The sequence below is a fragment of the Cnephaeus nilssonii genome (genome assembly GCF_951640355.1).
Source record: "Cnephaeus nilssonii genome assembly, chromosome: 2".
NCBI lineage: Eukaryota > Metazoa > Chordata > Mammalia > Chiroptera > Vespertilionidae > Cnephaeus > Cnephaeus nilssonii.
Window position 1 is genome coordinate 48294404 of NC_137073.1, and position 26729 is coordinate 48321132.

The window sequence follows — 26729 nt, forward strand, 5'->3', positions numbered from 1 at the left end:
CACAGACAATGGTGTACCCTGATAATTTCTTCAAGTTAAAATTTTTTTTGTAAACTTGGAATGAAATAATTATTGAAAACATTTGTACCTCTTATTTTTATATGTTTTGATAGAACCACCTCATTTTCCACATAATTTGGAAACAAAACTAGAACTGAGGCTATAAACTCAAATAGTAAACTGGGCTGGGTCAAATGATTGTGACTATAATATTTCATAATGATGGAACATCTGAGTAAATAGGTTATATAATAATTGAAAGTTTTTCTCCAACCTGCCAAACTTCCGGAAATCAAAATTATCAACATGTATCAGGTAATAATCAGTCATTTTACCTGAAAATAAGGAGAGACATGAATCTTTAGAAATATCAATTGACCAAACCAGTATGTGCAGAAATTAACTTTTTTTTTTATTATATATCATATAATGTAGTAGTAAAGTTTGTTTGAAGTGCATGAATAAAAAGTTAGTGAAATTACAGGAGGAACAATCTATATAGCAATAATAGGTGCATTCCCTGTGCATCTGAAAGAAAAAAAAAAAAGAGTTTTCACTCATTTTGGCCTAAAACTTAGTGTTCAGGTTCCCAGGATTCTGACATCAGAACCCGGATAACACTGATTAGAACCATAGGGGCTTTACAATAAAAGCTAAAATATTGACCATATGATGGCAAAAAGTCTTAGTTTGTGGTTAACGGATTCTCTTCTAGCTACTCTCTGATGAAGTTGGTGGCGCTGTGGAGGAGGACCGCCGCCTCCTGGACGAGGACCGGGACCGCTCGGCATTGTAGGCGACATGCTTGTCATAGTTCTCCATCTGAGCCTCAATGAAATCTCTCTGCTGCTGTCTGATGGTCTGGCTGATGAGCCCAGGAAGGGCGTGGATGCTACCAATCAAAGTCTCTAATTTCGTTTCCAGGGTAACAATCCTCTTCTCAAAGTCTTCACTCCTTTCATTTAAGTCGGAAATCATGTCATACATGATATTCTGGGTCTGGAAAACAGGATTGAGAGGAATAGAAAAACAAAGAACTAGGTCTTAATTACACGGGTCCTGGAAGAAACGGTCAATTCTGAGCTTGAGGGCTGGTCTCCTTTAAGGAACAATCAGTGCAACAGGAGTGGGGCGTCAGCTAACTGGACACTTTATCTTGCCAAGAAAATTTCAGGTTATGTGTGTGTTCGATGCCAGGACTTAGAGTTGTAATATCTTAGGCATTAATTAGATCCAGCTGCAGAAAATACTGTGAAGGTACTGTAGGTGGTATGCCCAATGATTTCTGGTATACAGATAGACAAACATGTTTTGATTTAATATTTATATATATTTAAACGATTATACAAACGTTAGTGCACCGCATTCATTTTGTAACATGTAATAGTAATTAGGGCAAGGCTAATTCTTAAAAACAGGAGATTTTAGAAAAATAAATAATAGTGTGGATGGTATTGGGAAGTAGCACAAATTCTAAGGGTGGGAAATGAAGTTTAGAACAAAACTGATTTGATTGTGTAATTTAGGAACTTAAAGCTGTAAAAAATTTCTGAATATCTTTTGCTGTCCCATGTTTCAAATTATGGCTCTGTGTGGGTTAAGGAGCATTTTTACAGATAATCATTGAGAGACTAAAAGTTGGCGATACTGAAGTTACCAGGCTAGCTTGTTGGCTATGGTTTAATCAGATGCTAAATGGTTTGAAATGGAAGATGTTTTTGGTATCCTAGTGAATTTTGCAATTGATTGTCTTGGTCAGAGGCTGTTCATGACTCTTGAATCCCAGTTATATTTCCAGAAGTATCCCAGAGGCTCTCCAGGATGATTGGCATAGAGGTAGAGAGGGGAGAGGGTGGCCAGGAAGGGAAGACTGGAGAGGTAAGCCTTAGGGCCATGCCGTTTTCCCCAAGTCTCAGTCCCCTTTCTTCAAGCCTCCTTCTTTTACCTCATTTCCCTTTGCAACATGTGCTCTTTTCCTGCTGAACCAGCCTGTGGAACATTCTCCTAATGATGATAAATGGACTGATTATATAAGGAAGTTACTATTCAGAACACATGCAGCTAGTTTGAGTTTGGCCATGGAGACAAAATGCATTAACTTTATGTTTACTATGTAGTATTGAGACTATGTGAGCAATATCCATTCATTCAGAAAATATTAAACCCTTGTGGCATAGACAATGCTGCAGTCATAATAACAAGCATGGCACCAAAGAATTAGAAACAGTATCTTTTCTCACAGATATACTCTTAAAGAATATAAAGTAAAATTATATAGCTATTATATATAACAAATATTATATCATAAGTAAAATTATATGTTATATATATCATGATATAACATATATATTATTTCCAAGTGGTCTGTTTTATTTTTTCATAAAAATATCTAATTTTATCATTTGACATAGGAGTGATAAAAGAGCTTGCCTCATCTTTGTTCATGAAGTATCCAAGCAAGGGTCATGTGTAAATATTAATCAAGGATGTTTCCGAGTCTCATATGTGTGCTTCCCAGCTTAAATGCATGATATTCTCCCAGAGGTAAGTCATTAAATACTTCACTTATATTCTATTTATGAGATATCAACTATTCATCTTCAACATTTATATCTTATGTGTTACTGATATACATTAAAGTGAATATACTTTAGATGTATTATTTCATGATACCAGAAATAGTATGTGTGGATTTTATAGATTATACTTGAGGCTTTACAAATGACATAGCTGATTTATCAAAAAACTGAACATACAGGTCCAATTGAGAGTTGCCTCTTTTAAAGCATTTGTATTAAAAGGCTGAACACACAAAAATGCTATCCTAATCCCATCTTTAGAATTAGTCCAAGAAAATGCAATGTTGTAATTGTTGACAAATATTCATATTTTAAAAGTGGAGTTTACTTGGAAGAACAAGGAAGAACAAGCAAAAATCAACCAGATACAGCTTATAAATATATCAGAAGAATTTGGGGACTATTAATTTTTAAATTATGAAATGGAGAAATAACCATAAATTATAAAAAAGTGATACTTTTTTTTGAAAGACAACTTTCATTTTAAGATGTAATTTCTGGTATTTTAATTTAAATTTACATTCTTCTGATTTTGCTTAAAATTCATTTAAAAATATTTATTGTTGAGTCCTACTTAGCCTCATAGTTAAACCCAAGATGTAGTTTTATTCTCATAGGGATGAGATTGAACTACAAATAACAATCCCAAGGTATTGTCTCCTATTCCACTTATGTTTCTTAATGTTGGTCCAAATCACTGCAAGTAGAAAAGCTTTTAGAATGCAATTGAATAATGTATATAGGCAGGAAAAGAACATAATAAGTAAAAGAGTTTTAAAAATTTTTTTCTAAGTTGGACCATCATTTTTGGGCAGTTGGTTGGCTGACTTATTAAATAAATTTAGGGTGGCCCCCTGTGTCAGCATTATTAATTATTGTGCCATGGTTAATTCCAACAGATGCAATCATGAGGGCTGAGACCCCAGCTTACCTTTGCCAGGTCCACCAAGGTATTTGCTTGGTCATTCAGTTTCCTCTGCTCCATTTTTACACTTCTTAATCTAAAAGACAGAATCTGAAGTCAGAAATGTTTCTTTCTTTCTATGGCTATCATATGTCTTCCAAAGAGCATGCACAAAATTGACAAAGGCGATAACTGCATGGATAATGCCTTAAATATTTGGGGGTAAAGTCCAAACTGGTTATGTATCTGCTACAATGAGAAGCATGCTTCCCCAACACCGCAAAAAGGAAAGGAGAGAGAGTAAGGGATGAGGTGTCCATAGGACAACTGTTCACCAGGTAGTTAACATTGAATTAAGAAAGGCTCATAAGGAATTAACCATATGAGAAAAGCCAAAACATTCCTTAAAGCCCCAGTATCGTGGCAAATAGACATAGGAAGAAATATGCAAAGCAACTGGAATTGCATCACTGTTGGAGCAGTGAGCACCTTCCTATGCCTATGTGACTAGATACAGGTGTTAGCCCTGTTTAGTCTGAAATGGATTGGGTTAGGTATTTGAACCTGATGAAACACAGTGATAAGTGAGATTCTTATTAGCAAAAATACAACTTTTATTCAACCAGCAGCAAGATAACTCAAAACACATAATTCTCTTATTCTTCACTTGACTTTTATCTTAAACTGCCATTGAACTTGAAGAGAAGCCAGACCATTTCCTTGGGAGAATTTCCCTTGCTTTTTATTGTACATAAAAGTCAGAGACAATTAAAGTGTCTGACAGATGGGATCGTTACTTATAAAGTTACTTTTAGATACTTTTAAATACCATTGCTCATAAGGAATACCTTTGACTATATCTGATAGTCAAAAAGCCACTGTTAAAAAAAATCACTCTGAATGAGAACTATTCCTTAATTTATTGTAATATTTTAACAAATACTTAATTCAGTCTTTACTATGGCACCAAGAAATTAAGATTTTCCAACAAAAAGTGCTGTTTTGTTTTTTAAGCCAACAATTCAAAGTCTTGCTCCAAAAGAGAAGCAGGTCTCTCTGAACCACCTAATAAAAAATATGTATCTATGCTAACCTTATTACTTTGCTTATGAATCACTTTACAAAGTGTAGCGGCAATGCTAGAGAGAATACTTTTTATTATTTCCAAAATTAATTTAAAGGTAATTACAAAGAAGGAAAAAATATTCACAGGGCAAGATTTTACTGCCAGGGAGATTTTTGTAACAAATGTTCACAATGCTCAGTGATTTTGTTCTGAAACTAGGGTATCCAATATGTCACCAAATCTGCTCTAGTGAAGATATAGTTCCTTCTGCCAGGAAGAATTTAACTGACACCTGCCTACATCACGCTCTTTAACAATCTAAAACAGTTTAAGGTTATAACTTGTCATTGCGACTGTGTTTATAAGAATGGCTCCTTTTCATGCTATTATAGAGATGGAATATGTCCTAGTTTAAAAGAGATTTACAAACATAGATTTAAATGTAATATATTGTTGAGAAATGTTTCCTTCAGTATTTACAAGGGTTTCAAGTCTTGATGTCTGCCTTTTAAAAAACAAGTCAAAACCAAAAACAATCCCCCTTAAAAAAAAAACAAAACACCACACAAACTTTAAATATGTGTGATTTACTATAGAGAAATGTAGCAGAGAGAACCACAATGTCAGACATGGATTCCATCCTTTCCCTAGCCCTAAACTGACCATCAATTTCTTCATGTATGAAATAAAGTGGGCTAGGTTATTGTAATGTTTCCAAAGTGCTGGATTTTTACCAAGAAGGTACTCTAGATGACTAAGTGATGCTCAAATAAGACATTAAACAATACTAAAACAGATGGAGAGAAAGTAATTCCCTTTAATTCTTTTCTAATTCCTGATTATTATAAGAAAAAGGTGTTAGGCCAGCCCTATACTGTTTCTATCGCTCTCAGCTCAGAGAGTTTCTACAGATAACAGCCTGAGGGCAGAATTCAGTACCAGTGTTTAATTGTCAATTGATACTGCTTTTACCTCTCTTGGCTGCGAAGGATATATGTCTTATCCATTTATGACAGGGATTTACACCAAGCTTTCTTTTCAAATGTAAGTAAGTAATCGTAGAGTTGGCACAGAATGCCTGAAGTTTGGGGTCACCAGACCAGAAACCTCCAGCAACTTATACATGCAGAGGAAGTACTGGTCACAGCAAGTCTGAAGGAGGGTCCAGAGCTGGTCCCTTGGCTGAGGTGAGTGCATCATATTCCAATCAATGGAGCCTAATTTTCTTCTCCTGGGTTACTAGATTATGTTTCTGACAGTAGAATTTTGCCCATTTTAGTTTCTACTAATCTGGAAAGCTGACCTAGAGTAGCCCTATTTGATTGGACTCCCTTTCGCTGCTCCCTGAACTTAAAGCATCTCGCTTTGTTGCTGCTTAGACTGCCTGTGATGGAGAACTGGTAGAAAAAGCCTACTTAAGCTGCAGCTGCCAGAATAAAAGGTAACACGCAGATGTGTATTTTACATTTTTCTCCCCCCACCAAAGGAATAAGAAACATGTTGATTTCTTCCTTGTGAACTTCACTTATCACAGGAAAATATCATGATTTTGGATCACATTTCCATAGCAGCAATCAGACTACTAAAATTCACAAATAAAGGATCCGCTTGGGTGCATGCAGCCGGTAGAGAATTCTGCAAATGTTGAAGGAGCGGCTCACACAACTTACTTCCGAGCTCTATTTTCATTTTGTTGAAATAAAAAGACAAAACAAAAGAAAAGAAACTGTGAAATACTCTGGAACAAAATAACACAGTGTGGTGTTCAGTGGTGCACAAGGGGCTCGATTCATTGGCTGGAAGATCCTGTTAAGATTCTGTAGGATTTTGGCATATTGATCAAAGAGAAACACTATTCAATATATTATCATCCCTCTTCATTGCTGCTATTCTTCCCCCACCCGAAAGCCCATAGTTTCCTCCAGAACTAGAGTTCGGAAGGAAGAACTTGTATCATGACATCTTGGCCTCTTTGAGACAGAATGTTTAAGTAAACAATAGGAAACATTTTTGCCTAATATGAATGCACAGGGTTAAAAAGACAATGTTCTAAACAATAGGATTATAATGATGTTTTTGTTTTTTTTTTGAAGGGGTATATCTTTTCTGAGGTGGGGCTGTTCAGAAGCCTGGCTTTCTGAAAGGTAGGTAATGCAACACTCTATGTTATAAAAACCATGTTTGTTGAATTTCTTGGCTCTGAGACAAGTTATACTGATTGATGGGTCTATAGAGGTGAGATAGAAGAATGATAAACTTTAAAAGTTAAAGCTGCTACCAGACAAAGGGTGAAATGTTATAGAAACAGATTGCTTCGTGGCACTGAGTGACTATCCACAAAGACAGATACGTTACTGAGAAGAGGACACAGCCCACAGAGTTCGGCTTCCATCCGAGACTAGAGAGGGCACGTGTCGGGGAGAAAGGCTATGAAGCTTGGAAAAGAGAAAGATTTGAAGTAGAGGGGGGCTGGCAGAAGGGGAGAGAGAGAGCTATTGACAAAGCTCTCAGGACAAATCAGAGAATAGGAGAGGCCAGGAGAGCTCTAGCAAATGAATTTGTCAATTTTTCCTCAACTAGCAAAGTCTGACTTCACCCAGTGCTGACACACAAGGCTGACAGTCTCACTGGGTGGGGACAGTGGGCAATAAAGGCCTTGCCCTTAGGAATCGAGCCCTATGTGCTTTCCTGTGTGACTTCACTAACTTAAAATGAAAGATAGTTAGTGCATGGTTAGAATAAACTAGCCAAACCCAGCCCACATAAGTTCTCAGGTGCACTTCCTCACAAAGGACAAGGTCCCTCCCACCTCAAAGGAAACCCAATCACCCAAAGACTAATTTATAAAACAATTCAGAACATTTTTGAGTTGCTTGAAGCTCATCTGCTTTAGAAGTATACACTGCCTCAGAAGAAACAGAGTAAGAAATATCTGCAAGAAGCAGAGGAATAACATGTTTTTCTCCTCTATTAGTCTATCTCTATCCAAAAGAAGTATGCTGAAGGAGCCACGAAACGCTTACGATCAGGTCAATGCCCCAACAGCTTAGGGACAGTTTTTAAACTTAGTTCACTGAAAGATATTTCTCCTAACATTTGACTATGAAAAATTTCAAACCCATAGCAAAGTTGAAAAGATTGTATAGTGAATACCCTTAAATTGTCCCCCAAATTTTTGAGTGTGAATATATTCAGACTTAAGAGCTCTGTGACAACATAAATACCCACCATTTACACATGGCTACAGAATTATATTACAAAAAAAAACCCTGTCAAAGCACTTTAAAAAAGAATATGAAAATTTATCCAAGGCATCAAAGGCAAATCACATTTAATTATACATTTAGTAGGTCACAATGACAGAGAGGGACACAAATACAATCCTGGAGGAAAGGGGATGTATGGCTGCTGGACACGTACAGTGACTGAACCCGCCCACTTCCATGTCATCTCACTCCCACACAGGTGAGTTTTCTTTTTAATATATTTAATATATATTAGTATGTGTTAATCTTAGAAAATTAAGAGTGCAGAGAATGATTTCTCCACAGCCCACCATGAGAGTCCCTTGTGCGAATGTTGGAGTTACTGTGTTACATGGTGACCCTTGGGGAAGAAGCTTGTCCTCAGAAAGGATGAAAGGCCTGATGAGAGCAGAGGTGACGGCTCAGCATCCGTCAGGGGACTCACTCTCTTAGCTCCAAGCTTCAGGGAATGGAGATGTCTAGGCAAGTGCTCCTAGATTGTGGGACCCAGTCATAGACAGCTGTGAGCTCCAGGGAGCAACTCCCTCTCGGGAGCCACATCAAATACACTGTTCCCTCTTGCTCTTCCCTTTTACTCTTTCCCAGATGTTAGAGGAATATTATCTTTAGTATTAGCTTGACTGGGTAAATAGCGTAGTCTGTATCTAGTTGAGCCACAGAGCTAAAAGAGGAATGATGTTCCTTTGGTGTTGGTGGCAGCAAGGAAAAGAGTGTGAGAGACTAGCACTGAGGGCCAACTACTCCACCATGTGTGCAGGCTCCCTCTAGTTTAGGTCACAGAGTACGTGAACTCTCTTTTCATTAAGAAAGCTGCAATTTCAATATAGTTCATATATGACCATAATTATAGACATAGTCCACATTTTCAGTGATACTTAGTTAAAAGGGGAAGTTGATTGGACAGGTAATATGAATGCTTAGTGATTTCTCACAGAATGTTAGTGAAATATAAGACATATTATCTAAATATAGAAAATGAGAACTCTAGCCTCAGAGATTTCTCCTCTGCTGTGCTAGTTAGCTCTCAAAGACATTTCACTGAATAGTCAAGAGACCTAGTATTTCCCCACCTTTCTATGATTACCCCGGGAGGTTGCATGAGGACAGCCACTTTGCTGACCCACAAATGTAACCATGTATGCTCTTCCCCTTTTGGAAATGGCATTAAGAGCAAATCTGTGGAGCATCATAATGGACACCCACGTGAATGTACTTACGGTAAGGATGCCGCCAGCCTGGGAGAGAAAGACCTGGTGCTTTCAGATTATCACTGAGACTCACTAGATATAAATCTGTACTTTAAAGTCTGTGATAGTGATATAATGTATCAATGAAATGGCATGAATGACTTGAAATCTGGTGGCCTGAATAAAGTCAGGACAATGATAAAGAGCACAGGGTCTATAGGAACTATAAAATCTACAATGAACACGTAGCACAGAGAAAACCCCCCACATCCTGATTAAAAACTCATTTAAAAATTCAAGTAGTGAATCAACTATAGTACTACCTTCATATAAAGATGCCTGGCAGAGTATTAAAAAAATCCAGATAATAAAATGTTAATTTTTTTCAAGATTTTGCAGTAAATACAAACTAAACATGTTAGACCAAACTATATGAATAAGTTAAATTAAGAAATACAATTTTAACTGCAATTATTGCTTCTAAAGAAACTGAGAAGACATTCAATTACTATATATATTAAATGACTATTCTCCCAATAATAAATGACTTTTAATCATACAAGAACTGACAACTTTGCTCAGGATTTCATTTATGAAATTATTAAATTGCCAAATACCGTCTTCTGGGAACAAGCCTGACGACGTTTTCTTTTTGTCCTCCCTCATGAGAGAAGAATAACCAAGTGCTAGAATTAAAAACCTAGATATACAAAAGCAGGAGGAAAGTGAAGAATGGTACTTACTGATGAATAGCTTGCAAGAATTTTCGTTGATGTTTTCTTACTTTTGCATGATCTATCTTTTTTACTAGCTTTGTATTTTTGTAAATTAGCCATGTTTCCCTGAGTACATTGGCAGCTGCGTTTTTCACCTGTTAGGAAAACAAACAAAAAAAGCAGTTGATAAATTCCAAAGCAGAATCCTTTGCAACTTGGCTGGGGGTCATATTCTTCACCCCAATGATTATGATAATTTCTAGCTCTGTTTAGTAACTATGTCTCAAAAATTCTTTTTTACATAAATCTAAACATTTAAAAAACCGAATTTGCATGGATCTAAAGGTTTTAAAAAGTACCAGTATCTGAGTGGGAACAATATTGAAACTGAAATATTAGGGAGCTACTGATCTCTTCCTGGGCCAAACTCTACCCTATCAGGGACTTCCTTTTCATTCAACTACTTTAAAAAATCAAGAGGTGTTTAGTTCTCCACCTTGTATTGCAATTGTTCTCTTGGTGTTCTTCATTTCCTTGGAGAAAGGCAAAATGCCAGAAGGCCAAGGTTAATCTTGCCTTTGCGAGCCTGCGCGGCATGTCTGGCTGCGCAATATAGGAAGAAGGGCAAATTTCCACTGCTGATTGTACCGGGGACCCAGTCTCCTAGCTCCCAGAGTGTCTTAGCAAACTATGTTTGTAAGCTCACTTAATTAATTGACAGGCTGTCTATGTTGTCATGATTTTGTTGGTAATTGAAATATACTGCATTTCAAATGAATGGGACCAACCTAAGGATGAAAGCTTACAGTGACACTGCCGAGACCTGATGGAAGGTGTGAATACTTCCTAGAGATGTTCAACCTGAAGACCCAGAGCCTTCGTGTGGGCTTCCTGTTGTTAATCACCTGCTCTCAGAACAACCATGTGAGTGATGCATAAAGATGTTCACATGGAGAGCTGCTGGCTAGTGGGGGACTGGGTGGAGGCAGACAACACTTTAAGGACGGCATCGTGGTGGGGAAGACGGAACAGTGAGCTGGGCTGGAGTACATTCTGGTCTTTCTACTAACCAAGTCCAGTCAAGGGGGCTAGCTAACCTTGTACAACTTTTGTTTCCTCATCATAATGTGAGGTTCAAGAGAAATATTAGTCAAGTCCTTTTCAGCGCTTAAATTTACAATAAGAAAGAACCTTAGCATTACACTAAGATTATGGGCTCATGTCTGTATGTTTATTTTTTCATGTTAGCCAGGAAAACACCCTATTTCATGGTGCTGAAGAGTTTTATTTTTGAGTGAAACTGTATCCCTAGAACCTATTGTAAGAAAATAACTGGTTTCCTAAAACTACTTTTAGGAGTGGCTTTGGTCACATCCTCTGGACATTCATCAGCCTCTGCATGGACAGCATTCTGAAACCAACAGGACAGCGACTGATACGTTAGAGGCTGAGCTGCAGCCATGCGGATGAGGAAAATCACCACCATCCACAGGGACGTTCAAAGGTGTTCCAGGTAATTCTTGACTCTTCGTTCTTATAGAAACACATTTCTCTTCCTCACAGAGGTAGGAATCACCTTTCGGAAGGCTTTTCCATCTGACCCTTGTATGACCTTTTCAGAGGTAAGGAGCTGGATGCAGTATAAGTTGTTGACTTCAATTTCAGAATTCAATGGGGTGAGTGATGCCTGAGGCCTTATGTTGCAGTATTTGTATTCACTCATTTTAGCTGACAGGCTGAAACTGAAAATGACTTCTCATTTGAAAGTAAAATCCCTACAGTTGCTTTTAAAAACCTGTTAAATATACATATGTATGCATTCATGTTGAAACATCCCCTTTTATAATTCTCTAATAGGTTTTCAAACATAGGAATTAACCTCTCAAAGCATCAAATTTAACTGATACTTTTCAAAAATAGGAGCCACAAAACAGTATGTCCACAAATAGAAAAACGTGTCCTTTGCCTAATGGTCAGGTGTGTTTCTAGTAGTTTTTTCCAGTCCCTTGTAGGGTTGAAAGGGAACAGCAGACAGGGAGACGACAGGGTGGAAAGCACTTCAGTGTTTTACAGGTTTGATCTGTAGGGGATTGTTACTTGAAAGTGATCCGCAAACTTACAGGAGAAGCAGGCTCTATGCACTTCTGATCATTAGCATGAAAGAGAGGTGCATCGGGAAGAAAGTGTCCCTTGTTTGCACAATTAAGAGCCCTAAGGCCAGTCATCTAACAATGTAACCCTGGAGCCCCTACTCTAGTGGTTCCCAAGGTGGGGCACATCCCCCACGGGGGAGAGGGGAGGCAATTCAAGAATGAGTTAACAGTGAATTTTTTTGCATTTCTTATGGTTCTAGGGGCCTCGTATACAGTATATAAATATATATTGTGATATATTTGTGCATTTTAGTTCTCTAGTACATGTTTTGAAACTTTACCTCAGTACTTCAACTGTCCTTTCATTCTCTTATTTTTCTACTTCATGGATGCTATGTTCTTTGGAAGCTTGTTTAGACCAAGTTAATGGCCTTTTAGGCTTCCTCCATGTGAATAGGAGTTCACGTTTTGAATAATAAGAATTATATGTCACGGTGGTGGGGGGTGGCATCAGGATTTTAGAGATGCTTAGGTGGGGCATGGCCAAAATAAGGTTGGGAACCACTGCCTCACTCCTTTTCCCAGGATGTTCACAAATGCTTGGAGGGCAGGAGCTGTGTCATGAATCTTTGTGTCTCCCTAGCTCAGTGCCTTGGCCCTAGAGATGGTATGAAATAAATGTCTCCAGGGTTAAATTTGGCACCAGAGTGTGTATAATTTGCATCATAACCACTTCTGATCATGAAGCAGATGCATATTTATCAGCCAAAGGATCCTCTTGGAAAGAAGGTTGTACAGGTTAGAGAAGAGATCTAGAATCTAAATGGGTCAGTGCATTTCCATGTTTATTGAGTCTCCACCACATGCTAGATACCATGATAGTTCATATGAGGAATTCACAAATATACCTCAGAAATTTAGTGCCAGTTAATGGGCCAATAGCACTATGACATCTAACTTATTTCCTATATTTCAAAAAATAAGGAGAGTGAGAGGAGGATTCTTTCTTAGCAGGAAAGGACTCTGCCTCCTCTCTCATCCCCTCTCCACACACACAGGGGAAAAAGGAAATAACATTTGTTCTGTCTCACTAATGCTCAACTCCAATTCACATCTTTTATCAGAAATACTGAGAGGCAGATTAATAATCAGATAGCTTAATAATAATTTGAGAAAAGAAAGGCGCTAAAAATAATTTATACTACTAAAAGTAATACCACTTCCCCAGAAGCTTTAAACCCACTTTCATGGGTATAAAGGATATGAACTGTTATATTGCTGACTTATAGGTAATTATAAAATATTAAAGCCATAAAGTGTAACAATACTTTATCAACCACAAAAAGCACTTAATGCTGATACTTTTAACTGACAATTTGCTTTGTTCAACCGTAAATGACACATGTAATTAGAGCACTGTTTAAAAGAGTACTTTGTTTATTGTTTTCCTTTCCTTTATATTACCGTGACTCTTTTCAACATACATTGCTTTTTTTTCTTTCTTCTTCTTGCCTCTTCCTTCTGAGGCTTAAGTGCAGTATTTCTACTCCTCCCAAATGTAAGGGAAAGGAACATAATCTCTGATTTAAGGAGGAGGACAGTTGTTTTTTAAAGAACCATTTTTTTAAAACTTACTTTCCAATTACAGCTGACATATAACATTAGTTTGAGGTGTACAACATAGTGATTAGACATTTCTATACTTTATGAAGTGATCACCCCAATAAGTCTAGTATCGACCTACCTGGCACCAAATATAGTTATTACAATATTTCTGGCTATATTGCCTATGCTGTACATTCCCATGACTGTTTTTTATAACTGGCAATCTGTACTTCTTAATCTCTTTCATCTTTTCCCACCCCAACCAAGCAGGAGAGTTTCTTGCTTCTCAAGCTGGAAACTACAGTAAAATGCTGCCACATATGCTGAGGGTGATGCCTGGAACAAATACAGGCAATGCTACTGAGCCTGTGCACTGGGATGTCACGTGCTCCCAGGGCTCTCACCTTGCCCACCGAGCTCTCCTATGGACCAGGTACGGGGTGGGTGAATGCTGTGACTGTGGAACAGGGCAAGGTCAAGGGATCCATTCATCGTGTGTTTCAAGCCACTGGGCTATGTAGCTAAGGACAATGTAAGAGCCACATAGAGTAAATCCTCTAGAATTTCTGTTCCCGTGTTAAGAGAGAGACAAGAAACAAAATTACATAACCACATAATAGTGTTCTTATTATGGATCTTATTGAGAATTCTTAATAGGATTAGAAACACCCACAGTGGACATTAATATGTATAATTATCCTTCGTGGTACACCCAGCTATTTTAAAAATTTGTTCTTTCCAAAATGAAAGAATTCAGAGAGCTGAACTCTGAGATTTCCTCTTGGTTCAGACCTAAATGAACAGTAATAATATATTTCCAAAAAATACAGCATGATAAATACTACTTCTGTGAGGTGATAAACTTCAAGTCTGTTAGATAGCTGGTCCTCTCATACTAAGCCCAGTGACATGTTATGGCTATGATGCTTTCGTTTTGAAATCATCAGATTATTCTGTGTACATGTACCTATAGGCCACTTCTAAATCGCAGAGTGTCATGTAAACTTTTGGACTTATATAAAACATTCCTTCATGCTGCTGCCCAATGAGTAGTGTATCCTACTTTCAAACACACAGTATTTTATATGGTTGAGGTAGTCAAACAGATTGTTCCTCTGAAATTTATATGTGGTGAATCATTTTTATAGAAATGTAATTGTTCAGGTAAGACACAGAATACAATGCAAGATTTGGAAAGGGCATTTCTGCTTGGAAGAATAACCTATCTTTTAACATGCAGATTGCGTATCCTTTACAGACATATTCTGACTTCAGAATGTCTGTGCCCATTACCTCTGTTGACCATCAGAGAATAGGATTTCTCCTATGTAGTGTTTTCAGGGGATAGTTGGATTTTATATTTTTAATCTTTCATCTTAGCAACTATGTAAGTTTTCTAGAGCCTCGTCTACTCTTGGTTATCCCCCAGGAGTCATTCATTAATGATCATTAAGTATTTTAGACTTTAAATAGTTAAAAATTCTAAATGGGCCCATTCAGACATTCCACAAATAAATGAATGAAATCAAGTTTCAAGTAAATAACACTCATTAAGTTGATGACTTTGTATAAAATAACTATTATCTTCGAATATTGTATTGACTATAATATTATCAATATTGCAGTAGCCTAAGCTAGAAATTTACCTTTGGTTCTAAGGCCATTTAAACATCTGTACCTGTACTTAGTGACATGTTGCCTATAAAAGTCAATCTGTCAGCAAGCCTGCTGGATGGAAAGTCTTCTCAAACCTATAAGAGACTGGTCCACAGAAATATGCAGAGTAGCTACCCTTTTAAGTAGGAATGAGATAAACAGAATTGATGAAGCACTGTGGAGAATTTGAAACTAGAACAGTATTTCTTACAAACAATCTGACTCATAAGAGAAAATTACCGATAGGGAATTTATCTAAAGTATCTAAGAACTTAACTGGACTTTAGGGGACTCACGAGAAAGAACACAAGTGCATTTTTTTTTTTTTTTTGCCAAACAGAGAAAAAAATAACCAAAACAGAGCCTTCATCCGATTTGCTTTAAAGAACAGTACTATAAAAGCATAACACTGTCTCCTGGAATATGATATTTCAGCTGTCTATCCTCAGCAGTTAACACAGAACTCCGACTATGGTAGGTACACAGTATATTTTTGTTAAATGAATATTAGTCCCAGGAAGGAGATTACAATAAATTCAGTACACTTAAAGATTATCTGTTAAAAGGAATTATCTCAGTCTCTGAATCCTTGGGCAATAACAAGCTAAAGCAGTGGTTCTCACTGTTGCAATTTTGTCCCCTTAGGGGACATTTGGCAATGTCTAGAGGCAGTTTGGGTTGTCACAAATGTGTGGGGGGGATATTTCTGCTGGCAGCTAGTGTGTAGAGGACAAAATGCTGCTAAACACCCAACAATACACAAAGTCCTGCAAGGCAAGGTATTATTTAGTCCTAAAGGACAATAGTGCTGAAATAACTAAATTAAAAAGCCAACCTGGAATGGGAAGATCTCTGAACGTCACAAAATTCTTTAATAATAATGTTACACTGTAGGTTTTAAAAATCAAAGCCTTTGTCTTTTCTAAAATGCTTCAATAATATGGATATGGAGCATCAATATCCCAAAGTAAATTTAAAGGAGTTACTTATTTTCTTTAAGATAAAACTAAGTGCCTGCTTGTGAACCAGGGGGAAATCTGCCTAAGCGTGACAGCTGGTTTTCTTATTTGTGATTCTGTCACATTTTTTCTTCACTGTTGAAAATACTTACATATGGTGTTTTAAGATATTGTTCTGCCTAGTATCTTAAGTGTAGCATTAACTTAATTCCTGTGAAAGAACATAATATCATCATGGTAAAATTATTTGAACTATGCTAGCACTTTATGGAAGGATTCTTTTGATATTGTACAACTTCTGTCTCTTAAACACAAACTGCACAGTACAGAACTCATCCAAACAAGTACATGATGAGATATATAAAACATCTGCTACAATTTTCGAGTAGGTGTGGACACACAATAATCTAATGTGTGTGTGTTTTCATTTCCCAGTATGGCATATCTTTGAAAATGACAAGAACCTAATTCTCCATTCAGCTCATTTACTTCTCCGTCTACTCTCCATGTGCTTTTCTATAACATTTAGAAATTAGTTTGGAGAATGAATTCAGGAGTTGAGCGAAAATTGTGTAGAGTGATAAATCCAGTATGAAAGCATGACATCTAGATATTCATGGATTTGATCATCTAGAATTTATGTGGACTTGCTAACTGCAATGAAGTCTCACAATAGTGTCTGATAGGTGAGACATAATTTATCAGGGCAATTGGAATTCATCTTTCCATTTCATAAATATCCAAACAAATAAAATATGCATTAAAGTGACTGACTTATTAGGAATTATTTTACCAAATTAAACATGATTACTTTTATACATAGAACCAAAGTCAAAAGTGAGCAAAAACTTTGAAAATGGAGCCCTGCTTGGAATCTCTATTGATCCTTTTATGAATGAAGTTACCAAATGACCATGTATTTTGTTATTTTAATGACAACCTGATTGAATTCTACTTTGGGAAGTGGTTATATAGCACGATGACACTGATATAAAGTAAGTTTTAGTTATTTTTGACCTTGGTATTTCAAGTGGCTCTAAAGGGAGGCTAAAAATTTAGTGTGATAAAAATCATTTTCCTTTTTATATGACTTTCCTCCTTGATGTAAGTTACCAAACTTCTCTGAATCTTGGCTTCCATCTTTAAAAGCAGGCATAATACCAGCACTTCCTCATCAGGTTGTTGTGAAGATGAAACAAGTTTTTACACATGACAGACTTAGGGCAGTGGCTGGCAAAGGGTGAGTACTCTGTACACATGTGATTACTGTTTTCCTTGAGTCTTTATAATTGGACATTGATTTCCCCTCCAGATGCTATTTTCAACATCTCTCTGACAGCCTTTAAGTCATGGAAAGAGTCTGTATCTGCCCTCACACCTCGGAGTCCTAAACATGAAGGGTTGTTGCTTATTTGTCTTTGCAACCCCAGTCTTTAGAACAGTGACTGGCTTATGGAAGGTCAGTAAAATATTTGTTGAATCACCTTCCCATAAAATTTCTGTATTACACTGACACTGTGTTCCTTCCTGTTCAATCCGATATTGGTCTCTTCTTCTATACTGCCAACTTAAATGTTAAGAATGACTATTTTTAAGATTTATGTGGTATATTTTTATCCTTGAGTAAATACCAAGATTGTCCAATTATTTCCTATCTGACCTAAAGTTAGGAAGAGTCTATTCTGGAAATGTGAAAATATGGAATTGGTTCTAAGACTAAGCCATGCCGTTTTGGCTTTGGAGGTCAAAATAAAAAGCATGTTATCCAACACTGAAAACACCCAAAATAATATTCCCGTTGCAGATACTGGGGTGGCGACTTACTCTTTTTGTCAGCTGAGTATCCATCATGAAGTTGTGCACGTGCTTTTCTGCTTTGGTAAGTTCTAGCTTCCTTGCCACTACAGCCACCACCAGGGCTGTGCAACCAGCACCCTAAAAACCAGAGAAAAGAGAAACCCAAAGAGTTATTACTTCTGGTCTTAGCCAGAGTAGAACATGTTTAGCACAAATTACATAAGAATCTGAAAGTAAAAAACACCCCACTATAATATTCAGTATCTTTAATAAATACTATAAAAATACATGGTCAGCAAGCAATGTGTCTTTATATTGGGATTAAAAAAACTTAGTTCACAAATGTTAAGAACTAAAGCATGATGTGTGAATCAGACATATCTTAATTATAAAATATAGACGGTAAAAAAGCAACTTGCTGAATTTTCAGAGACTTCGTAAAAACAGAATAAATGTTGTATACCTATACATATAACAGGGATGGATAGATTAGATGAATGCACAGAGTAGAAATAAGAATTGTCTACAAATAATATTTCATAATCTTCTCTCAAAATAAGACCGGCACGTCTTTAGGCCAATCAACTTTGATATACCGGGAATGAAAAGAGAGGCATTGTACAACTTCCAACTGTTCTACATGTATAACAGAAAGGTCACACTGATGTATTACGTGCTGAAGGTAAGAGAACCATTCTACTACTAGAGGGGTTTACCAGCACTAAGAAAGGTGTGGACTACCTTCTTTTTAAATTATGGTCATGGTGTTCTCTGTGTACCCCTGCTCCATGATCAAAATCATGAGATGTGGGGTCGTCTTGGCTCATTACGTACAGGGTAATGAGGCCAGGCTGGGGCACCTATGGGGGAGCCTAGGTAAGGTCATGCTGCAGCCACTTCCCTGGACCTGCACACAGCCCGCTTTTTGGTAGGTAGGGAGGAGGCCACTGAGGAGCTACCTGGGTGCTATGAAAGGGAAGTCCAGAGCGCCACACAGAATCTCATCCCTGAAAGGACCACAGAGCAGTCGAGATTACCAAGCCATCTTAGTGGACAGATAATGAACAGGAAGGTTAAGGCAAGAGCCCAGTGAAGAGGGGCACAAACAATTAGATGTTGGCAATACTTCTGGGTCTTTCAACAGATTTGAATCTTTTTAAACCAGGTTTTAATAGCGTTCCCTTTATGTGAGTCAAAATGATAGCAGCTCTAAAAATCACTAGTTAGAATAGCAACTCTGTACCTTAAAAATGTGGTGGTCTACATTTTAAACATCTAACATTGAGGAATGGTTATTACTTACAGCATATCCATAATATATTACTGTATTACAATTTTATTTCTAGAATATTTAAAGATAATATAATGTTTAAATAAGCTTAAGTTAGAAAACTATTTATAATTTGTTCCTAATTTTATTTTAAAAAAATGATCCATATTTGGAAAACTAAAAAGAAGTAGTTAGCCCAACTGTGAAAAGTTTATTTCAGTGGTTGAAATATCAGTAACTTATTTTGTTCTTTGTGATTTTCTGTATAGTCTGCATTTTCTATAATAAATACATATTACTTATGCAAAAAATAATTATACGTTTAAAAAGTGACAATTTGTGGTTTTAGAAAACATTTAACCTAATCTTTACATATTAATCTTAAAAAAAATTCAACCTAGGAAAATGATCCTTTTGAATCACTTATGTTTTATTATACAATCAATAATAGACTCATTTTATTTGAATTAATAAATGTAATTTAGCTATTCAGTTACAGACCAAAGAAGGCATTTTTAGGCTCACTGGGATGAGTTATTATTACAACAAAGCTGGCAGGAGAGACAAGTTGAGAATGAAAAAAAAATAAATACACTTTCCCTGTCTTCTACAACCTGATAATTATGACCAAGACATGGCCTTTTTAATGAGCTGATATTGTTTAATACAATATTTCCAGAGGGTTTGAATATGTACGTCTTTCATATAGCTCTATGAAGAAATCAGTATCCTCAGAAACAAAGTGATATTGGTCATATGATCAGAGAAAGAGACTAGAAGGTATTTAGACATTATGTGGTTTAACCTCTGATTTCAGAAATGAGACAACTAAAATGAGTGATATTATTCAGTTATTAACTGTAAGTGTCACTGATATATTCCATCCTTTATCTCATCTGATAATACCTTTCACCTATATTTTTATTTGTGGTCATTTCCATATCTATGAAGCATTGTATTTCAAAGCAAAACAAGAATATCAAATTCACCTTATTTTATGATAAACTCTTATAGTAGGAATGTTAAAAAAAATTGAGCAATATATTACCAAAATAAATTACCAAAATAAATCAATATTGTTCCTATTTAAAACTGGTACAACTCTGAAATAAGTAGTTCTTAACCTTGACTAGAATCACTTGAACAGTTTGTAAAAATTCCAATGCTGAGAGGCTATGCCCCCAACCAATGAAATTATAATCTCCAGGGATAAAACTCAAGCATCAGACTGTTTTAAAGCTTTCTAGGTGATTCCAACAGAGTCACCGCTTTAGATGAGAAAGGATATTAAGGGAAAATACTACTTTCTATTTTGAACAAACAAGCTAAAGGTTTTTATCAGAGCCATTTCATCATAAAGACATTTAGGAAATGATAAACAAGGGAAGTACAGGGAGATGACAGACAAGTCAGAAATGCCTGGCTGGTGGATGGTTTTCCTGATATTTTGTGTGGTATGTGGACAATGGAAGCAAGGTGACTTCAGAGCTGGGTACCAGTGAAGGAAAAGAATGGCCTTTGGAAGCAGCTATACCTATTTTGTTGACTTGAAAACATCTGCCACAGAATCTAAATAGTTATGTTATACTATGAGGGGTTATTCACGATAGCCATTTGTATCAACTACAATATGACAGTTGCTTGACAAGTACAGCAGGTCCTTGAATAATGTCATTTCCTTATCATGTTGATGGGATGCCTGAGGAACTTAACTCTTGTTTATATCCATTAGCCTATGGTAAGATTGGTTTTGTTATACGTTGTTTCACTTACAGATGATGTTAAGTGAGGACTTTACTGTACTGGATCACCTGCTGCATGTATGTGCTCAGGTACTCCTCAATCAAAGAGTCATGGGAAATTCAAGGGTGGGGATGATTCCTGAATAAGCAGAGAATGTAAAAATCTGAGGGACTTCTAATCGCTATAAAGATAGCTGTGAGCGGCAGCTGGCACTCTAACTTGAATATTGTTCTCCCCTGGCAGGTGGCCACTGCTGAGATCCTTCTGGAAAGAAATCAAAATCCTAACAGTGGAAAATCACTGGTATCAAGAGCCTTTGGAAACCTTTAATTTGTTTTTATTTCTGGGCTCTATTTTTCCTGCCGCTGGCCCCTTTCTTGCTGCGTGTTCTCTAGCTCACCCAAATCTTGTGCAATAAAATGAGGATCTTCGTTGCAAACTGGAGAAACAAGTGAATCTGACAATTAATATTACCTTTATCCCTCATTCCATTATCCTAGATGTATCCTTTAAATTGTACCTCAAGGGCCTCTTTAGTAGTTTAACCTTATGATTGTTCAAATGCGAAGTCCTTTACTCCTTATCTGCCTTATTTTAATTAGGGAAACCATAAACTCCCTAGGTTCTTAATAAATCATAAGACGGTTTGATATAGATAGAATTGGGTTTCAAAATAACTCACTCTTTTAGTTATGCAAAACTGGCTCACCTCCAAAGCTTTCTAGGTTCAAGGTAAATTCCTGCCAATACATTAATTATTATAGTAATTTAAGTAATGGTATGATGTTAATGTCCACTCAGTGTTAATTTCCATGACCATTTTGTTTCATAAAGTGAATAAGAATGCAAGTAAATATGCTTTCATAACATTTTTTCCAAAGCTTGTCATCATCACAATGGGTACAGAAACAGTTGGGGCTAACATATGTTATGAAATGAAGATCCCCGTATGCCTTAACAAGATGAGTCATATTCCTTTCAGCAAAGTCAGAAAATGTATCCTGATTACTGGTCTCCCATTTCACTTATGTTCTCAGGAAAAGCTAAGCAAATCACTAACCTGCCACTTCAAGATGCTCAGGCCACCAAAAATGAAATGAAGACAATATATTAAACTAGTCAAGGAAAACATATCTTTTTTTTAAATCATCTTTCTAACAAATTAGATATTGCAAGAGGGAGAGGAAGGGTAGGGAAGAGGCCTTGTCCTTAGAAAATATAGTTATTAATGCTCATTACCCTATGCCACACCAAAGTGAACTGATAATCAGACAGCATATTTGACCCCAGCACCTAGAGAGTCTTATGTAGGGTGTCTCCCCCAAAAATGTATATGTATACTTTGAATAATTATGAAGGCAGTGTTTATTACAATGCTTTTAATTTTTAAAATTGAGCTATCAACTGTTAAAATGTGTATACATTTTTTGGACACCTTTTATATTGCCAAATTAAAATGTAGTACTCTCCTCCATCATAACACTGAAATTGTAAGTCATGTTGGTCCCTCGTTTCCCCAAGATCATCTATCACATAATATTTCAAAAATTCAAAGAAGTGATATTTTTACTTTAGATCACTTGGTTATGCAGATCCTACAAATACTTCCAGGGATCATAACTTAAGACTACAACCCTATAGAAAAGGGACATTTCTTTAATAGCATACTGACTGATATCAAATTATAGTACAGGCCATAGTAATCAAAATAGCATGGCGCTATCATAAAAACAGACACGTAGATCAATGGAACAGAAGAGAGCCCAGAAATAAACCCAAGCCCATTTGGTCACTTCACCTCTGACAAAGGAGGTGAGAACATACAATAGGGTAAAGACAGTCTCTTCAGTGGATGCTCTTAGGAAAACTGGATCACTTTCTTACATCATATATAAGAATAAACTCAGAATGGATTAAAGGCTTACGTAAGACCCAAACCATAGCCAGTAAGCTTTTTAACACTGCTCTTAATAATTTCTTTTTGGATATGTCTCCTCAAGCAAGGAAAACAAAACCAAAACCAATGGGTCTAAAAAGTTTTGCACAGGGAAGGAAACCATCAACAAAATGAAAAGACAGATAATGAAATGGGTGAAGATATTCATCAATGATACATCTGATAAGGGGTTAATATCCAAAATATAAATAAGGAACTCATACAACTGAGCACCAGAAAAACACCCCAAAATATCCTATTAAAAATGGTCAGAGGACCTGTAGAGACATTTCTCCAAAGACCACATACAGAAGGTCAATAGACATATGAAAAGATGCTCAACATCACTAATCATTAGGGAAATGCAAATTAAAACCACAAGGAGATATTGCTTTCTACCTGTCAGAATGGCTAAAATCAACAAGTGTTGGCAAGGATGTGGAGGAAAGGGAACCCTGTTGTACTGTTGGAGGGATTGCAAATTAGTACAGACACCATGGAGAACAGTATGGAGATGCCTAAAAAAAAAATTAAAAATAGAACTACCATATGACCCAACAATACCATGGCTGAGTATCTGTAGAAATTCAAAACACTAATTTGAAAAGATAGCATCCCTATGTTCACTGCAGCATTATTTATAATAGCCAAGATACAGAAACAACTCGTGTCCATCAGTAGACAAATGGATAAAGGAGTGGTACCTTTATACAATAGAGAATGAAAACTTACCATTTGTGATAACATGGATGGACCTAGAGGGTATTATACTAAGTGAAATAAGTCAGACAGAGAAAGACAAATACCATATGATTTTACTTATATGTGGAATCAAACAAACTGATGGTTGCCAGGACTGGGGGTAGGTGGGATGCAGGTATGGGTGAAAAAGGTAAAGGGATTAAAAAGTGCAAATTACCAGTTATAAAAACAGGTTCAGGGAATATAGTCAATAATATAATAACTATGTATGATATCAGATAGGTACTAGACTTTGTAGAGTGATCACTTTGTAAGTTATATAAATGTCTAAGCACTATATTGTACACTTGAAACTAATAAGTTTTATGTAAACTGTAACTGAAAAATAGCGATTTTTTTTTTTGAAAACACACTGAAAAATGATATCTGGAAAAGATTTAACAATATTTTTGGAAATTCCAGAATTCTCACTCCAGAGAATGACTGCTAAAAAATGATAATGTTCAAAATATTTCCAGCATTAAATTAATTATCTTCCTATGTACAATGCCTCCTAAAAGATCAAACTTGTTTGATAGCCAATTTATTAGGCTCTCAGTAATTAAAATTGCTCATAGTTAATTTGAAAAAAGTATGCTTTTTATTTAATATACACCTAAATTAATTAAATAACTTTAAGATTAAATTTCATTTTAAAATATCAACTTGTCCTCCAAACAAAAGGTAAAATGAGTATTTGCAACTGTTGCCCGTTTTTCTGTCCCTGGGGTTGACTGACACAATATCCTGGAGCAATAAATACATTTTCACTGCATCTGCCTGACATGTATAATTATTCTCTCATAAAACTATGTAAAACAATTCTGGCAAATAAAATTCTATACAACACTCAGCTTTAATATTATATCCCATTAGAGTTTTGCAAGATCTCTGTAGGTCATAAATATAAACAACATTCAAGGGTATTTTGAAGACAAATTCCCTCATGCCCTACCTCTGAAGGTCTTCAAATACAAGTTGATATTTGTTGATAAGAGGGTAGAGATCAACTCAAATGTCCTTATATTAAGGCGAAGGGGAGGAGATATGTGTGGTTTTTTAATTCAGTGATAAAACCTGGGCTTGGGAAACCCAAATCTTTAGTTATTTGCCTGTTCAGCTCATTTATGTTCTTTGGCCCAGGAAAGAAGGAAGTGCCACATAAAACTGGTCATCAGTAATGAGTAATCCCTAGGTTTATCTCTCCTTATAAGCAACAATGTTAAAGTGAACATATGTATTTTAGAGATAGGAAGGGCAGCTCTGCCAAGTAAATATGCTGACAGTTTAGAAAAATTAGGTGGATTTGTACAAACAAGTCAAATGCTAGAAGGCCACAACAACTCCCAGCTACACGTGCCTGAACCTGGAAGAAAGCAGCTGTCATATTCCCTCAGACATTCCCGAGGGGAGAAGAGAAGGTCTGCTTAGGGCACTGGTGGGGAATTGAGCCTTAAGTCTGCAAAGGCCCACCCTCCTCTGCTGCAGCTCTGCACAGAACAGAAGCTATTATAATAACTTAAAGATACTCTCTCCTCACTGGATTTTATTCGATGAGATTCAATGAACACACCAGAGAAAGCCCAAAACAAAAAGTAAAATAACCTCTTCCAAATTACTATTTGGGATTAACCACCTCATGTCAAATTGTATAAGACATGTAAAAAAGACCCTGGGTTTCCTTTTCTTTTTCTATTTTTTTCTTGCTTATTCACACATGCAACACCCAGGCTGACTGGCTGTAGTCTACTTTCTCTACCCCCACTGGCAGAGGAAAAAATTCTTAAAAGCAAAGACAGAAAGTAGCAGAAAGTCTAAATCACACATGTCTAGGGGTTTATAGATCACTTTAGAGGTCTGCTTATCAGATCATCTGTGTCCCGAAGAATGGGCAGATATTACTCTATATTTAAAGATAATTATGCCAAAGAATTCTATCATCCATACCTATATGGTAAGAGCTGCTATAATTTTACAGAAGGAGAATAAAAAATTACTCTTACCAATGAGGCTATACACTTGAAATATCATACACAAGTTGGGGGTCAAAGTAGGTTTACAGTTTGTGTGGAGAATAATGCAATAATTAGTAATATTAAGAATAAACTCTTTTGTATACTCACTCACAGTTGTAAACTTTTGCCCCACCCTGTATATTTATAGATAAGAAAAACTAAAACTTTCAACATGTTTTATACCTATGTACAAATATAAAATGGTAGATAGGATAACTTTTTAAGTGTTAAGCAAAACAATTACTTTCTCTGTTATAAAGTTGGAGATACTGAGCAACTACCCGCTGCTCACAGAAAGCTAAGACACCATGCTGGAACAATGTTAGTTGCCTACTACCTTAAAATTGAGCCTATCACAGGTTATCATGACATTCACAATAATAAATCTTCAAGTCCTTGGTACCTTCTTAAAGAGAGGAAAGATAGAAGAAACAGGAAAAGAAGAGGTAAATACAACCTTTATGGCTTTTTCTTGAAGGTTAATGAGAGACTTGGTCTATTAGGCAAAATCCTATGTTTTTAAATCCAGGAGAGAGGAAGAGATCTTTGTTTCTTAAGTAGGTTAGTCTTGGTAAAAGGAACATTTATTCTTGCCTTGTTTTATCTATCACAATGGAATTTCTGTGAAAGCATTCAGTATTTAAGATACACTTATCTTAGTATTTCCATTATCATCTATGTATAAAATTATAAACACAACCTAAAAATTATAAGAAAAGCTTAGCATGATGGTCTTGGATTTTCAATGGTATTTGGATTCACAATTTACATTTCAGGTGAAAAGAGGTTATTTTTGATAAGGCCGTTTGTTTCTTTTTAGAAATATTCTGTAAAACTCTCTCCTAATGGTTTAGCAATACATTTTTGCTCAGAGCACTGCAGGTTAATATTAATGTCCTTGGCTCCACAGAATATAACTCATGGCACAAATTAAGCTTTAAAACTATTAAATTACAATTTAATTTTGAGTTTTACTAATGAAATATGAACATCTACGATGATGCTAAGAAATAATTCATTACTTTTATTAGCTATATGAAGAAAAGTAGCAGAGCTAATTTCTTTACATGTACATTTTTGAAATGGGAAAGCTCTGTAGGTATTAGCATTTAGATCAATTGTATTTTACTCCAAAGTGAAAAAAACACACAAAGGTATAAATTCTATCAAAATTTCATAAATGAGAGGATGAGAAA

General features: G+C 36.2%; 1 protein-coding gene across 2 annotated transcripts in view; it reads right to left on the reverse strand.

The window, feature by feature from the left end:
• Positions 1-437: 437 nt before the first annotated feature.
• Positions 438-26729, reverse strand: part of KCNN2 (potassium calcium-activated channel subfamily N member 2) — a 366279-nt gene continuing 339987 nt past the window's right edge. For both annotated transcript variants that reach the window (XM_079760741.1, XM_079760742.1), the window contains 4 exons: positions 17856-17966; positions 9746-9873; positions 3511-3580; positions 438-999 (listed from right to left, as the gene is read on the reverse strand). In XM_079760741.1, the coding sequence (XP_079616867.1) occupies positions 712-999; positions 3511-3580; positions 9746-9873; positions 17856-17966 (597 nt within the window). In that variant the 3' untranslated portion in view covers positions 438-711. The remainder of the gene's footprint in view (positions 1000-3510; positions 3581-9745; positions 9874-17855; positions 17967-26729) is intronic.